The sequence below is a fragment of the Crotalus tigris genome, unplaced genomic scaffold (genome assembly GCF_016545835.1).
Source record: "Crotalus tigris isolate CLP2741 ecotype Arizona unplaced genomic scaffold, ASM1654583v1 scf7180000017772.1543713, whole genome shotgun sequence".
Taxonomy (NCBI): domain Eukaryota; kingdom Metazoa; phylum Chordata; class Lepidosauria; order Squamata; family Viperidae; genus Crotalus; species Crotalus tigris.
Window position 1 is genome coordinate 388,810 of NW_024096623.1, and position 17,361 is coordinate 406,170.

Consider the following 17,361-nt stretch of genomic DNA (forward strand, 5'->3'; position numbering starts at 1 on the left):
AGGCACAACAGTGCATTTAGGCCATTACTGTTTCAAAGTCCTAGGGCCGTGGTGGCGAACCTATGGCACGGTGCCAAAGGTGGCACGCAGAGCCTTCTCTGTGGGCGTGCGCACCGTCGCCCCAGTCCTAGGCCTTCAGCTGGGTTTTATAAAACCTTTTCGCTTTAGGCCTCTGCCGCTATGTGGAAAAAAAAAAAAGGTTCAATCAATCAATCAATTTCAACTTCTCACAGGAAAAAAAAGATCTCGCAAAGTTGGAATTGATTGATTGAATTTTTAGTCCCACCCAGTCTGCCGTTACCACTGAAGCCATGCCCACCCAATGGGCCACACCCACCCAATGGGCCATGTCCACCTAGTGGGCCACACCCATCTGTCACCCAACGATACATAAGTCGGTTTTGGGTTGCAGTTTGGGCACTCGGTCTCTAAAAGGTTCGCCACCACTGTCCTAGGGTCTGAAGCTATCTGAGCCTTCTGGGACTATGAAGCCACTAAGGAGGGAGCCACTTGATTTGCAGCAAGTCACTCAGTTCAAATGCCAAGGCATGGGCCAGAATCAAGAGAATGTAGTTGATATATCAACACAAAGTGCTACAACTGGTTCAACAAAACCTGCACAAGTTTACAATGCAAAAAAAGGAAGCGCCAATTCCTGTACATAGCTGAATATTGTGCATTCTATGATATTATCTAGAAAAGTCTTACCCATGGCAGTCATCACAGGGTTCAGGGTCCCCTATGGTATATATGTCATGGGCACCAGTAATATTTAGCAGTTCTCATCAGTATTAAGTGTTAGACAGTTTTACACACTGAGAACTGCTTCCACGTATCAAAGCTGAGAACAGATAATAGGTTGGAAAATTAGTCCAGTTTTTAGAGATTTGTATTTCAAAGTGTAAATGGCCTTCATAAAAAATGCTGCATTCAGAGAGAAAAAGAAATCCGTGCCTAGGGCATTTGAGCGGTAATGTTGGTTCCACACATCCAAGTTATCAGGGGAGGAGTGTAGACTTCAGTGGTCTGCCGAAACTTGCTTGTGGGCATGTGCTCTTAAGAGGTGCTGTAAATCCACTTCATGTGCATTCAGCATGACTATGAGCTAGAATATTCCAGCATGGACAAACTCTGAAATAGCTTGTAAGAATACCTCTATAGCTGCAAAGTTCACAGTCCCACTATGTGCATGAATGTACATTCGAAGTATAAAAAATGGCAGATATGCTATACGCCCAAACAGTTTAAAAAATATACCCTATTTCATTTGTAAACTATCAATGCAGGATACCCAGCAGCATAGAAGCTGTGTTCCATGTCTTCTGTTGTCCTAAAAAGATTAGTATCTGTTGCCATTTATATAATTGTCACAAACATTTGAGGTTACATGTAGAAATAATCAAGGCAAGAATAATTTTGTACATATTGTTAAACATGCAAAAACTTCCTGAAGAATATTGCCCAAAGGTCAAAAATCTTTTGGAACCTCAAATTCTCCTTGGTAGCATTTGTTTTTGCAAGTATGGCTAACTCTTGATCTGGAAGTCTTTCCATTTATTTTGGAGAAGCAGCACCTTTAATAACGGGTTCCCTGTTCAAATATGTGGCCCAATAAACTAAATTAAATGTTCCAAATAAGACAGGGAAAACTATTCGGGACATTTTGTCAATCTTACTGATGCTGTTATACGTCTTTTTGTTTTCAGCTGGTTTCTCAATGGGTATGGCTGGAGCAGAAACAGAGTTGGAGATGACTGAAGGGGTGGAGTCCTTTGGTATGTTTAATGTGGGTGTCATCTTTCCAGCAGTATAGGTGTTGATGGCTTTATTTGCCATTAATTCACGTTCTTTTTTCTGAAAAACACACAACAACAACAACACATTAGCAAACTATAATTTTTAAAAACAGATGCTTGGGTCATTAAAAATGAGCTTTATACAGAGTCCCTACAATCTTTGGTTATACTATATATACTATTCATTGGATTATTATCGTTGTAATTTACAGCATCCTAGTTTATTAAACAGGTAAATGTTTTCCCATTCTGCTAGCATGATGTGGAAGAATATAAATGTCCAAACAGGTTATGGAGAAAAAAAAAATTCAACAGGATGTTTACAAAACTTGTGACATTCTGTTCCCCCCTTGATATTTAATAATTTATTTCTTCAAGGAGTTGTAATAGCCACCTTTTTTTTTGCAGCCTCCAAAGCTTTTTTGCCATCCCAGGCCCAGCTTCTTTTGGTAAAATAGTTGACTGTAGCAAATTCAATCAGGGCAGAAAAGACAAAGGCATAGCATACAGCGATAAACCAATCCATTGCGGTAGCATAAGCCACTTTGGGTAGAGAGTTACGGGCACTGATGCTTAAGGTTGTCATTGTAAGAACTGTGGTTACTCCTTTAAAAAAGAGAGAGAAAGAAAAAGATATTTAGAAATTACCTAAAATTTATTTATTTATTTTTTATTTAGCGTATGGTGATGTTACATTAGTCAGGAGTCTATAATGCTAATAGAGTAGTAGTTTGGCTGCCTAACTACTAGCTAGCTCTGTTTGGTTTATACTCACATGCTTTCGAAAGTGCATCACAGGCATTAAGCTAGCTCTTCACAAGAAAGAAAGACAAACAGCTTTCCTGTATTGTTATCCATTGTTCTCCCTCCACCCAAGCCTCCTTGCAAATGGGCATCACAAGCAGGAAGGTCCAGCATCAGCAGGATTCTAACCGTCCGCATGAAGAGCCAGCTCGTCTTTCCACTGAAGTTATCTACTCACGTAGAACATACTTTCAAACTGCCAAGTGGGCAGAAGCTGAGGTGAGTAATGGGAGGTCACCCACTATTGAATGCTAGGACTTGAACTGCAGGAGTAAAGATCATCTCCAATATTATTAAGTCACTAAACCCCCATGTCTCAATGTTACCTGCAATGTGTAATATGTAAAACTTTTTCAGATTGGTCATCTTCAAAGTGAATTTGTAGAGGGAATAACCTTGAAGGACTATGGAAAGTTTGGCTACCAAGACAACAAGACAGATAATGATGGTTTAAGTCAATTCCAAGAAACTAATTTGAGAAACCCCTCAGACAGACCCCTCTCTAATAAATATGAAGATAAAGTAAAGGAGGAGAGAAGCAAACTCAAGACTTGCAGGATTCCATTACTATACCGCATACTGTCTGTTTCTTAGTCTGTTGTATCTTGTAGGGCAGATAGAATGCTTCCTATTACATACTAACCTGTCCCCAGGAAGGATTAAATGGCTTGCCTAAAGTATCCAAGCAGGGAGATTGTATCTAATTAAGTGCAGTCACATGGGGAAAAGAAGCTAGAAATTCTGCTATATGCTCCAAAATAACTGGAGGGTACTAACTTGGAAAAGACTGATGTAAGTGATGTATAGATAGCTAACTGGACAAAAATGACTACTACATTCAACTTGCATAGTTGAATGTTGCATTATCATTTCTGTAACAGTATGTGGGAATGACCTTGGGAGAGTGGGCCCAGAGACACCACATAGGGAACAGTCAGATAAGAGACAGTATAGACCACAGCTGTACTGGGGGGGGGGGGCAAGAGATTCAGAAGAGACCCTCCCTAATTTCTCAGATGTAAGGAAGAGAGAGGAATTCTACTTTCAGACTTATAAGATTCTGTTAATGTAGCCTAATGTAGAATTAACTCATCTGATTGTGTTTCCTATCTGCCATCTGACTGACAGTTCTGTAACCTGGTTGTTGAAATGAATACCTGGAATTTAGTCTTATTGATAGCTTGGTTTCTCAAGTAATCCTCATCAGACCACAAACTAATTAATATACATTATCCTTCTAGTGGCTCTCTAATAACACACAGTTTTATTCTATTCTGCAACCTACATTGTTCTACATTTCAACTTTTCTATGAAGAAAAAGAAAAGCAGGTAAAGTACCAGATGTATATTGATTCACAGTATCTAGAGTTACTTTTCATTTTGTATCTTCCTTAAGGGGAAAGAAGAAAGAAGTGATAAAGTGCTTGGATTGGGTACAGGTGCAGGGGGAATTTACTGTCAGGAAGAATTAAGCATCGCCTCTTTCTTGAGAGATTCTGTTGCAAAGGAAATTAGGTTTGGAAATCCCAGAATAAAGGATCTTTTAAGGATGAAGGAGAGTACTTACCAAATACTGTTCGAGCAGGGACAGATTCTCTGTTTAACCAGAATGATACTTGTGATAAGATTACTGTCATAATGCAGGGAAGGTAAGTCTGGATGACAAAATAACCAATTTTCCTTTTCAGATGAAAATGCGCCCTCATTATAGTGTATTCCCCTAGGTAGGAGAAAATAAAGATGTAACTTAGCAAGAAAAAACAGAATTATTAACTCCTTCCATTTAAGTAGTTTCTCCACAAGCCAGTTCAGCAGTCCTAGAATAGCCCAAACAGAATATTGATTTGAGGATGTATCAGCCACTAAGCTGCATACTAGCAAATGGCTGGGGACTGGAGATTGATTCTCAAGATCCGTTTTTCGTCTTCCCAAAAGTTAAATATGATCTTATTTCTAAGCCTTGAGATCACAGGCCTTCTATCCAAGCTTCATAAATACTCCATACCAGAGGCTCTGACTTGCTACTTGCATATTTGTCAACAAGAACACTGACTTCTATAGCCTTTGCCAGCCTGCATGTTACAGTCCACTGATGAGGCTGGGCAGTGGTTCTTTTTAATGCCATGACCCCCAACCGGTCATAAGTCGAGGACTACTCAACTGGTCGTAAGTCAAGGACTACTCAACTGGTGCAGCACCGTTTGCAGAATGGGACTTTTGGCGGGCTCAGCAGGGCAGAGACAGCCTGGACAATTCCTATTGGCTTTTGAAAGCCAATAGAATTAGACTCTATTCAAGAGAGTCTATTCTATTGGCTTTCAAAAGCCAATAAAATAAAAAGGAGTAGCACAGCTAAGGAAAAGGGGAAAAAAATGGCAGACTGCATTGTTTGGCGACCCTCGTGAAATGGTCATTCGACCCCAAATGGGGTCCCGACCCACAGGTTGAGAACCACTGGGCTGGGGGAAAGGTTTCCACGAAAGAGCTTCTTTAAATGAAGATGCCATACGGATTCTTTATGATGAAAGACAACACAGCTCATGGAGAGTCTGTATTCCACTGTAGCACATGCCTAGCAGCAAGCCAATCAGCGCTGCCGGCATCTCTCTGCATGGGGCAGAAGATCATTGTGTTAGTGACATTACATGTTAAGACTCCTTGTAGATGTACTGCCCCAAGAAATCATTTCAAGGGCACCCATTTGAGAAACATGACAATTCCAGGGAAATGTTTTTTCCCTTATAATTGTATAGCCGCATGGAATGCAGGCAGCTATTGTGAACTGGTGTTAAAGAAAGCTAACTATTTAGACATTTGTTCTCTTGTGCAAGTTCTGGAAGACCAGATTAATCCCATTTTTTTCCTCTACATCCAACAGAGACAAGAAAATGCAATGATTTACTAAAGCTGGGCAAATATTTTAAAAGAGTGTTTTGCAATGGAGGAGGGAAGTGTTTCTTATTAGAAAATAAGAAAAAAATATATTATGCAAATATTCTTTTGCACACAACTCTTTGGTGGATCAACAACCTCTTGGGCTTCAACTGGCCCACTGGAGAATCACCCCTTCCCAGCCAGCTGTGAGCTTCTGTTCCTCCATGGCCACTACAGCTTTGGCTGCTGGAGAAAGCAGAATCTTACTTGATAAGGTTTATTTTTTTCCAAAACTATTGTGCCTCTCCATTTATGTATTGTATAAATAAGGGAATGGGCTTCATTGGCTTCTGCCTATGCGTAAGGTACATACAAACCATTTCACTGCCCTAAGTTATATCCATCAAAACTAGCCATGGTATAATAGGCTGGGAGAATAACCTTGGGAGACAGGAGGAAGAGTTGCTGCCTAGACAATGGTCTAATAAAAAACATCAGAGTCTAAAGGAGGGAGAAAGTGGAGAAAATATTTCAGGGGCTTCCCTAGTTCTCTGGAAAGTAAAGATAGGAGAAGAATGCTTTCACGCTTTCAAGATAGCAATAATAGCACTTAGACCAGTGGTGGATTCAAATATGTAAACAACCGGTTCTCTGTGTGGAAGTCCATTCTGGGCCTGGGCAACAAAAAATTAGCTACTGGTTCTGCCAAAGTGATGCGAACTGGCTGAATCCCACCACTGACTTAGACTTATATACTGCTTCATAGTGCTTTATTTACAGCCCTCTCTAAGTGGTTTACACAGTCAGCATATTGCCCTCAACAATCTGGGATTTCAGATTCTGTTACTATAACCTTATAATAAATGTATTAGTATTAGTACTTATGGTTTTGGATCCTATCTGTATTACTGCATCTCAAAGAACTGACATAATGGAAAGGAAGGGTGAGCAGGGTCATGGTGACTGTAGTACGAGAGTTGGCTGCAGCCATTCTGCATGTTGCAGTCCGGTGATTGACACCAAGTCTATTTTTCTACACAGTCTGTTTTTGTACAACTGAGGTACAAAAGCACTACCACAGCCCGAATAACAGCATCAGTATCTACTTCATTAGATGATGGCAGCTTATACTTAACATGGTAAGAGCAATGCTATGAAGACCACACTTTATATACTTTCAACCTGCCTTGAGGATGGAAGAAAGCAAATTTTCAAGTTTGCCCAAATAAACCCTTTATTAAACGGATTAAATCATTAAAGCAGCCCCCTTTTTTTGTAAAAGTTTTATTAATTTTTTATGATAATAACCTGGTGTGCAGCATGTTGTCTTGGTTGATAATTTTTTTTACAATCAATAATAGTTAATTAACAGTCAATAATAATTAATTTTTATATTTCCATAATTAGTATATTAATTGATAATATATTTCCTTGATCTTCTCTTCTCCCAATAGTATTCTCCTTCTTCAGCATTAAACAATAATTTTTGGTATTTAATATTATCCATATATAAATGATTAAATAAAACATTTTCATCTATATTTATACCAACAATAATAATGTCCATATATAGCATTAATTTTCTTGTCAACATGTTATGTTCGTAAAAGTCATTTATTAAGTCATCATATATCTTATTTTCATAAATCTTGTTTAAAACTCAATTTCTCCATAATATTCAAACAATTCTTATCAATCATAATTTTCTCAATAATTAACAGCTAAATATCCAAATTTTCCACTTAAATATATCATCCCAGTATTTTCACATTTCATATATTATAGAAATACTATAGTACTTATCTATCATAACATCTACCTATAACATCTTTTCTAATCAATTTATATTTCACTTCTATTTGTAAAAAATAATTAAATCACTATATATCCTTTTTTCAAAATTCTTATTAAGCCTAATTTCCCCACAATATTTCAGTCTTTCCTTAATCCTAAATCTTTTCAAACTTGTCTTTAAAATTCAAACTATTCCTTCACTTTCATCATCCCAATATTTTTACATTTTGTGTCTTATCAAAAATATCATATTACTTATATCTCTTATTCCACTTATTCTAAAGCCCCTTTATGGCCAAAGTTATTTGTTCATTTAGCCATATTCAAACAAGTGTTTGCTCGTATAATATTCCATCTGGTAGGGCGAATCAAGTCTCTAATCTTCTTTCTTTGCCAAATTGTTTTCCAAATTAATATTTTTGACTTGTCAAACAGTTCTTGTATTTTTGTAGTTGTTGTTAGGCGTAGAGGATACATAATATGTATGATGTATGCTTTTTGACTCCCAAATAGTGATTCTCCTAGCAGTGTTCATTTTGTTAAGTCTTCTTTCTTCTCAAGTTTATTCTAATATATAAGGTATCTTTTCCATATTTATTGTTGTATCCAAATCTTGTGAAGTTTTTCTTGTTTGTATTAAGATATAGTTCCCTTCATTTGTGACTTCACCAATTAAGTCATTTTTTTCTAGTTCACATTCTGTTATTTGATTTGTTTGTTCATTCTTTACCATCATTCTTTGAATGTTTTTTAATTGTAGATTTAAATTAGAAGTATATTCCTTTATGTTATCAAAGTTATGCTTAATCTCCTCATGGTTTAGAGCTATTGTGATCTGTATCTGTCATAGCATTGCATAAATGTCTTTTTGAAAAGTATTTGTCTTGTCTTGAAATGTTGTTTCTAGAGGTCTTTGATCTTTCCTTCTGAATCCTTCAAGAATAGATATTAAGTATGGCTTTCTATCATTTTTAATGAATATGTCATATCCATGTTGTCTTCCCTTTTCGAGTAATCCATCATAAGTGCCATAGTCTCTGTAATTAGCCTTGTCAAGATGGCCAAAACTCAAAATCCAAACAGTCCAATTTTATATAGTTCTTGTCTTTATATATAATTTTTATAATCCACTATAATTTTCAATTGTCAAGGTTTCAGTAAAATCAATGTTTTATAGCAATTCTTTCTTTCAGGAGTCAATTGTCAATTGTCAACCAGTCAGAATTGCAATTCAGTATATTTAGCCACCTTAAATCCTTCCTGTAACTTTCCCTCTCAAAATTTAGTCATAGATCAAAGTTTTTAAACAATGCATAAGTTTAGGCTACAATCAAAATATTTCTTTTCCTTCAAACACTTTCCAATCTTATGGCTGGCCCAGTATACAATCTCTTATTTGTCCCCTGACAAGTATCTTCTTAAAGGTTATTAGAGTTCATGGGAACAGATTTTTCTTTGTTTCTGGGCATTTTCTTTAATGTGCTATATTCTAGTTGTCCACTAGATATCAGCAAATATTTATTTTCCAGCTCTTTCAGGCAAGAAGTTCTTATTATTTTTCTTTTCTTTTTTTATAATTTCATCAAAATCCTTTAGAATATAATCTTAGCAGTTTGTTTTAGTTTCTAAGTTTGATCAGATTGTAGTAGTTTAAATTTAATTTCAATATGTTTTTTCCTCTTTAAAGGTTAATTCGCCACTTCCATCTATGGGAGAATGGGAATGTAGTCCCCTTCCCTCACTTTCAGAGGTTTTTTGCTTTGGGGATCTTTCCCAGGGACTTAGTTGCAAAATAAGGGAGAGAAGATCAAATACTCTCACCAATTCCAAGCATGCTGTTCACCGTTGTTCTTGTTAGTGCTCTTGGGCTTCTCAGATACAGGTAGCTTGGGCTAGACGCTGACAAGTGGCTAGCATTTCTCCTGTCGGGTTCGAAGTGCTTTCCCTGGATCAAATGAAGCAATTGCTGTCGCTTTGTGATCAATGGGGCACCCCTCCTTCACGATTCTTTGAGGCGACTTCGGACCCATCTAGAGTCCCTCTGGCAGGGTAAAACTAGCCATGGGGAGCGGAGGTCCACTCTTGCATGGCCATGTGCTATTGGTGCAAAACCAGAAGTCTCTAAAGCAGCCCCTTTGATTTGCATGTACAGACAGCTGGAAGCAGCAACATGCAAGTTTGGGGCAAAGATTTAGTTGCTTTAATGATCTTTAAAATGTTTTTGTGTTTTGTAAAGCATCTCTTTAAGAGCACTTCCACAGCCCTACTAAATTTACTGTTTACAACAGAGTTGTCATATTCCTAAGTACACAATGATTATTTAAACTCACTTTTCTTCCCATGCTAAGAGGCTCCAGATTGAGCTTCAACAAACAAACACATGGAAAGAGAATTCACGACCATTGTCCTTCACAAATGACCAGCCACGGCTGGGTATAAGCAGGATCTAATATGAATAATATGATATAAATAATGAATTCTGGATATTATGATGGAAAACTGTCTAGTATCTCCACAACAGCATTAGAAGCCTAAATTTTAAGAACAGATGGATAAAAGCTGCCTACTTAACAAAACTGAAATGTTTGGGTGAAAAGATCTATATCTATATAAAAATGTAAAAAATGTAAAAAAGAAAAAAACAGATGACACACACTCAAATTTTAGTAAGATTTAAAAAAGTATCTCACAGAACATGTGCCTTAGCAGAGACTGGCACCTTAAAAATTTGCACAAGGAAATATATAATTTGAGAAAGACATACATTAAAAATGGGGGAAAATTCATGCAAAAACATGCTTAAGGCAAATTAAAATAAAGAGCTGCATGTTGGAGTAGTTCTGTTTTTAAAAAGTTTAATTTATGCAAAGTCACCTATAGGAAAATGATTAGGAAAAGTTAAGTAGTATAATGTGGATTTTTGGTATCAATACTTCTGTGATATAAAGCAACTGTTCTGCCTCAGATAGAACAGATTGCTTTTAGTCCCATCCAGGACAGACAGATAACTCAGCAAAGAATATCGCTTTTATTTCTAGGAATCCTAAACAATAACTCACTGTTATGTAGAGATATGTCCAGAAACATATGTCAGCAATATAGCTCATTCCACAGGTAATTTGATAATGGATTTTCCCCTCTTCTTCTGCATAAACATCACATGTTGGCATAGACCTCCAAGCCATTTGGCTAGGAGACATGAGGCTGGATAAAACAAAGGAACCTTTTCACAGGCTTGTGGCTAGGATATCCTGTAATAAACTTTGGTGGCTCCTCCCACTGACCTACTAACATGATATAGCTGACTAGTTAAAACTACATTACCCATAAGCCATCACTTAAGTAGACAGCACTTAACCCAATAAATGCCAAACATTCTAACATACAGATACATCTCTAGTTAGGGTTACATAGAGTTACACAATCCAGAACACTCCCCACTTGGAAATTTAAATTTTCACTACTAACTGAAGTAAGCAAAAAACGTAGCAGTAAGGTATGCAATACTCATTGTTAACTAACTTGTGACTAAATAGGTAAAAACATGGTATCAAAACATGCATAACTATAAAGTAAACATAAACATGCACAATTATAACAGAAATAAGTGTTACATCAAACAATGCATAAACATGATACATAGTTTGAGGTTTGATCTTCTAGTTCAATCTTCATCAGCAACGAGACCAAATCAGTGATCAGCCTGGTACAAGAGTCTTTGAGTCACAGTCTGGCTCATGTGGCTTCACAATCTGGATCTCAGCTTGGTGAACCAGTTCATCAAACTTGGGTGGGGCCTGGTGCCCAAGTCCCATGGTCCAATAGTTCTGGTATGCGTTCTTGTTTCTCAGTGAGACAAGGTCTTCTTCCTGTAAAAGAAACTGGAACCGAATCTGGAACAGAAAAACTGGAATCCAAAACTTCTCAGGAACAAAGGAAACTGGATTCACAGGATACTCAGAAACCGAAGAAGCTGGAAACACAGGAAACTCAGGAATGTCAGCAGGATCTGAAGAATCAGGAACATCTGGAAACTCAGGAACAGCTTGAGCTGGAAAATCAGGAACAGCAGCTGGAACTGAAGAATCAGAAGTATCAGCTGGAACTGAAGAATCAGGAACATCAGCTGGAACTGAAGAATCAGGAGCATCAGCTGGAACTAAGGAATCAGGAGCATCAGCTGGAAAATCAGGGATAGAAGGCTCAGGAACATTGGCAGGAGCTGGAGAGTCAGGAACAGCAGGAGCTGGAGACTCAGGATGCTCAGGAACTGAAGGGTCTGGAACCACCGATGGAGCATTGAAGATGGCTGCTACTGTTGTCATCAGGGTAGTGAGGACTTCATGTGTGGGTGTGGGTGTCTTTATCGACATAGAGTCTTTGATTTTGTGGGGTGCACCAATCGTGTGCTCCCACGCTTCGCCTATGCACGCTTTGCCCATGTGAGATGCATGGGGAAGTCAATTTTTGGCCTTCAGACATTTGTCAATCACTGGGTCATGGCAAATATCTTCAATAGTCTGTAAGTCCTTGCAGGCTCCTATAAGGTTAATTCTTGGGATGTTAAGACAAGTGATCAGAACGATCAAAACTATGCCTAATCTCAGGTGCTTCCGCTTAGAGAGGGGTTTGAAGCGGATTGATTGAAGTTTACTTGGTGCCTGAGGTTGAAGGTTGGCACGTTGATCTGGAGCTGGAAGTAAATAGCGTTTTGGTCTCTGTGACAACTGGCTATTTGGACAAGCCAAGAACTTAGGACCTTCTAGCCAAATCAATTCTGTTAACTATGTGGCAAGGTTGGGCCACTTAACTTGGTTCGCAAAGTTCTTATCTGTTGGCACATGTTGCCATTGTTCAGGGCTTAAAGATGTTTCAATCTTTTTTACTTTGTTGCTTACATAGACATAGAAGTGTCTGCTTTGTTTGCAGATGTAGCTTGACATCACCTTGCTGTCTGCATAGAAGGTGGTAGACTGTAGTTCAAGGCACAACATCTTCGCTGTGAAGTTGGTGAGTTTTACAGCTAAAGTGGTACCAGATAGTTCTAACCTTGGTACGGTGTGGCCTTGTTGTATTGTTAGTCTCGCTTTTCCAAAAAAGACACCGAGACTGCAGCTCTCCCTGCTGTAGACTCTGATGTATCTTATGGTTGCAATCAAGACGACATAAGTGTGGCTCTCCCCGCTGTAGACTGTGATGTATCTTAAGGCTGCATTTACCTTTGTTGATGCATCTGAGGAAAAGTACAATTCTTTTCTTCGTACAGTGGCAGGTAAGCTGGAGACATACGTGCGCTGTACTTGCATACTCTGGAGACATATTGAAAGTACACTCCATGACTCCCAGTCTTGTTTCTGTTCTGGCAGCCGTGGCTTATCCCAGTGTGTGGTGTTCAGGGAGGACGCGTGTAGCTGCAGACATTGTTTGTCCTCTATGGACAAGGCTAAGTTGCTGTAATTCTTACTGGTCTGGAACACTGTTGCTTCCAAAACAGGTTTGGTTGTCACGAGCATGCAGTGTTCTAGGTGTGGTTTTAGGTGAGGTGCTGTTCCATTACTGAGAATGGAGGTTTTTGAGATGCTCACTTGGGTTGGGGTTTGCGGTTGATCAACACAAACCGTTCCTGGGATGACCCATTCAGGTTCCATCTTAAAGGCAGTTGAGGAGCTTGTTGGGCCTCTGACAATTCTGTGGTAGGCAAAGGGGTCAGGGGTGTCTACTCTCAACAGAGCCAAATTTTCTGCTTCGGGAGTTGGGAACTGTGAGGTAATTCGGGGGAGCTGGTTGACACAGAACGTTCCTGGGATGACCAATCCAGAATTTAGGAACCGTAGGCTCCTGCCTAATGGCTGGATGCGTAGTCCAGTGGCTTTCCTCCCCACTGTGCTCTGTGGCACAGAGCACATTTCTTTGTTGGGGGTTTGCTGAGGAATGGTGGGTCGTTACACACTAAAGGGTAGTCGACCTTGGTGGGTGCCTCTGGGCGCTCTTTGGAGCCATGCTGGGGCTCCTTGGTTGAAGGAGGAGTAGAAGCTGCTTGTTGTGACTATCCAGAGTCTGGAAGCAGGGCTTCTGAGTGCTTGTCACTCTTGCTCAGTTGACACTTCCCCTCAACTTCATCAGCTTTGGCCGTATCTTCCAGTGGCTCACTGCATTTGAAATCAGTCTTGTACTCTCCTAAGTCTAACTTTCTTCCCCAGGGTGTTGGAGGATCCAATGGTACTGTGCTGGGTTTGCATGCAGGCTGGGTTGGTACAGTCTTGAGGTCGTCTGGAGCACAATCAGTGGCTTTCCATTGGACCTCATAAGCATTGTTTCCATGAGCAGGGAAATGTAGTACAGATGGCTGGCATTTTTCTTCAGAAAACCCCTTGTTGGGGTTAACTGCCAGTGACACGGACTTTGCCCTTTTGACTGGTTTGTTTTTTGGGTAAGACTCGGTCTCTGGGAGGTGTTTAAAGCTCTCTAGAAACCTTTTCCGTACCTTGTTTCTTCGCTTGAGTTCTTGCATCAAGCTATCGATTGTTGGGTCTCCTAGTAGTGACTGAATCCTTTCGAGATGGCATTCGGAATCTGTCCATTTCCAGAGAGCCTCTGACCTATCCAGTTCTAATAAGATCATACCTCTGGGGGAGAGCTCCTCCTTAGGCAGTTGGTAGAGTTTGTGTAATTTCTCCCAGTCTCTTTCACATATCACCTTCCACTTTCCATCAGAAGTGAGTGCATGGCTTCTGTGGGCTGTCTTTGTTACCTCAGGTCATAGGGAATCGGGGACAAATTTGACAAACTTCTCTCTTTGACCACTAGGGGTCGCTACTTGCAGATCAGCTATTGGGGTGCTGTCTGTGGGTGGAGGCACTACTGGGTGCATTTTCCTGTGTTTATGGGTACTTCAGCACAATTCACCCTTTCACCACTAGGGGTCACTTCCTGCGGGTCAGCTACCAGGGTGCTCTTCCTTCAAGGTTCACCCTTTGTCCATTAGAGGGCTTTCTCTGTGCATGATTAAAGGCTTGCGTGTAGTTCCTCCTTTAACCACTATGGGGCATCTGGAGAGCGGCCAGCCAAAATTCTTCTTACTACCATGTTACCTCTAGTGGCCACTGAGAGAATGCTGAGCTTCCACTAGCTCACACAAACTCCCACCTGGTCGTTAGGTCGCAAGCTGGAACTTCGTGGTCATCAGCTTTGTGATAATAAGCAAGGTTAATTGCTGCCTGTTCTTCTCCTTAATTTGCTCTCAAGCTGGAACTTCTTGGTCTTCAGCTTGAGTGAGTGATTACTTTTGGTGAAGTTCACTCTGTGCCCTCTAGGTGGTGTTGGTAGGTTGGGATGAATATAAGTAACTTGTTCTTTAACTATCAGATTCACTCTGCGTAGTTAGAAATGCATTTAGTGAAGTACCTTCTTTCCCCTCTAAGGGGTGCTCTTAACTTAGCTTGGTGTAAGCCTACTATGTGCTGAATTAATCATCAAGTTGTAGTAGGTCCAGCATAGAAAAAAATTCATAAAGGCGTCATTTGCAGATTGGCCACCAGGGGATGCTGCTGCCCTGCTATTGGAGCCTCTGCATGCCTTGTCTTTCCATTGAAATTACCAAGACAACAAATGAATTTATTGTTCGGCAGCTGGGGCCAGAAAGGGGGTGGAAAGGAAGCAAGATTCCTTTTGTAGCAACTTTCTTAGGCTGTTCGTTTTGAAATTTCCCCAAAGGTTTTTCGTTTGTCACTAAAAACTTCTGCAGGTTTGTAGAACACAGCCTTTAACAACATCAAACTGAATTAGCACTTTGCAACAGGCATGTCAGAAGTACAAGTTTTAGATGCAGACAAAGAAGGGGGTTGATTGCCCCAATTCTTTGACCTTAGGAATACAGCTTTTACATGCAAGAAATCCTTTACTTTAAAATGTTGGCTAGCATGCAGAGTTTTACTAGCAATGATTCCTTGCCAGCAGATGCTTGTCAATATGCAGATAAACTTTATCATGCAGATCAGTGGAGACTTCGCAGAGTTAACAGCAAATTAACAAACAATGCATCAGGCTGAAGTGCTTGAGGGAGAAGGATTTCACCCAATCACACCTTCTTTTGAAATGATGGCTGACAAGCAGAAATACTGACTTTACTTTTTCACAAACCTTGAATTATTGTTGCAGGAGATTAGAGGAAATTAATCCTATCAAATTACTGTTCTGCCTCAGATAGAACAGATTGCTTTTAGCCCCATCCAGGACAGACAGATAACTCAGCAGAATAAGCAAAGAATATCGCTTTTATTTCTAGGAATCCTAAACAATAACTCACTGTTATGTAGAGATACGTCCAGAAACATATTTCAGCAATATAGCTCATTCCACAGGTAATTTGATAATGGATTTTCCCCTCTTCTTCTGCATAAGCATCACATGTTGGCATAGGACCTCCAAGCCGTGTGGCCAGGAGACATGAGGCTGGATGAAACAAAGGAACCTTTTCACAGGCTTGTGGCTAGGATATCCTATAATAAACTTTGGTGGCTCCTCCCACTGACCTACTAACATGATATAGCTGACTAGCTAAAACTACATTACCCATAAGCCATCTCTTAAGTAGACAGCACTTAACCCAATAAATGCCAAACATTCTAACATATAGATACATGCTCTAGTTAGGGTTACATAGAGTTACACGATCCAGAACAGCAACTAAATCTAAAAAGTGTATGATCCTCATATTTTATACTACAAATATCATTTACCCACCCAACCTGATCCAATTATTACAGGAATAATAATCTAAAACTCATCTATAATTCACCATTTTGCAAAATCACTCCTCTGTTGTAACAACACAGTTCAAAAATAAGCAAGAAGGCCCAGGAATGTTCATCCATTCTGAGATAGGCTGAATCACTTTTGTTCTTGTTTCTTAAAGCATCTGATTGCCTCAAACAAATAGGGTCCCAGCATAGGACAGCATCTTTCTCAGCTGGACCAGTGGATACTGCATTAAAAGCTTCATAGTGCAAACTGATATGTCTTTAGTTCATAACCTCAGGCAAGGGGAACTCTGCATCCAGAGATGGTTCCCTCTAGTTGGACCACGGTGAAGATGTAGGAATTGATTGTGGCAGGCAAAGTGAAAATAAAATGAGAAAATTATCCTCGCCTTGTCTCTTTTTCCTTTTTAGGATTCGTTCAGGTCTACAATAAAAATTGATTTGATTCAATTTTAATACATAACACAGACACAAATAACACATAAACTGTATGTATTATTTTTATATTCTCAGCTTCAGAAAAGGAAATGACATATTTGAAATCCTGATTACAAGCAGTCCAAAAGCTTGCTAAAGACCAGAAAATCCTTAGTTGACTAATGCTTTCCCTGTGTGAAATCGGATTTTTGTATTTTGTTAATCCTCGGTTACAATCTGTGTCCTACTATTTCTGACCCATGCTGTATTGGGAGCTCAACTTGATCAGAGGTAACCTGGGACAATAGAACAGTGAAATAGGAAAGGAAAAAAGAAAGCTATTAAAAAAATGATGTTTAGCACCAGCCATTGTTAAGGAAACTTCTATGAAAAGTAATTCCTGGATAAAGCTCTGATTGTGGATTGTGCTTAGAATCTCTTTTGGTTCTTAGTGTAGCATGAGCCAGAAGCCTTGGTAAGCACTGCTAAGAACTGGATGAGTGCCTGGCAGTCTGGCACATTCCCTGTGGACATCTTGCTCTTAGAAAGCTTCTCCACTCAGATCTAGGAGATGCTTCAGGAAACCTTCTGGACTTTTTTCTTGGTGACTGTGAAAGTGAAAGGAGAGCTGCCATTCATTGCAGAGAATAATGCCGCTATAATGGTGAACTGGTAAGAAAACCTTTGTGATGAACTTATTTTACTGGTCGATGTCCCCCCCCCCATAAAATCTTTTGGTCTTTGAGTGATCTAGAATTGTGTCTTTCTCTCCTTCTCATTATCATTCATAAAAGAAAATTAGTGCTATAGCTTTCAAAATCCTGATTTCAGAGTGCTTGTAGAATACAGTAGAAGGGAGATATTGTGCTCTTTAATCTGATTGTTTTAAGGTCACTGTGATGTTTGCACCATCTCTC

The 17,361-nt window shown here is 39.5% G+C and overlaps 2 protein-coding genes across 5 annotated transcripts in view; one reads left to right on the forward strand and one right to left on the reverse strand.

Moving 5' to 3' along the window:
* Positions 1-374: 374 nt before the first annotated feature.
* LOC120307269 (gamma-aminobutyric acid receptor subunit alpha-5) overlaps positions 375-17,361 on the reverse strand; it is a 213,742-nt gene continuing 196,755 nt past the window's right edge. For all 4 annotated transcript variants that reach the window (XM_039341829.1, XM_039341831.1, XM_039341832.1 and 1 more), the window contains 3 exons: positions 4,168-4,320; positions 2,191-2,402; positions 375-1,854 (listed from right to left, as the gene is read on the reverse strand). In XM_039341829.1, the coding sequence (XP_039197763.1) occupies positions 1,555-1,854; positions 2,191-2,402; positions 4,168-4,320 (665 nt within the window). In that variant the 3' untranslated portion in view covers positions 375-1,554. The remainder of the gene's footprint in view (positions 1,855-2,190; positions 2,403-4,167; positions 4,321-17,361) is intronic.
* The window catches only part of GABRB3 (gamma-aminobutyric acid type A receptor subunit beta3), a 543,595-nt gene continuing 542,959 nt past the window's right edge, over positions 16,726-17,361 (forward strand). Inside the window, exon 1 of the mRNA XM_039341825.1 lies at positions 16,726-17,116. Within this exon, the coding sequence (XP_039197759.1) occupies positions 17,016-17,116 (101 nt within the window). The 5' untranslated portion in view covers positions 16,726-17,015. The remainder of the gene's footprint in view (positions 17,117-17,361) is intronic.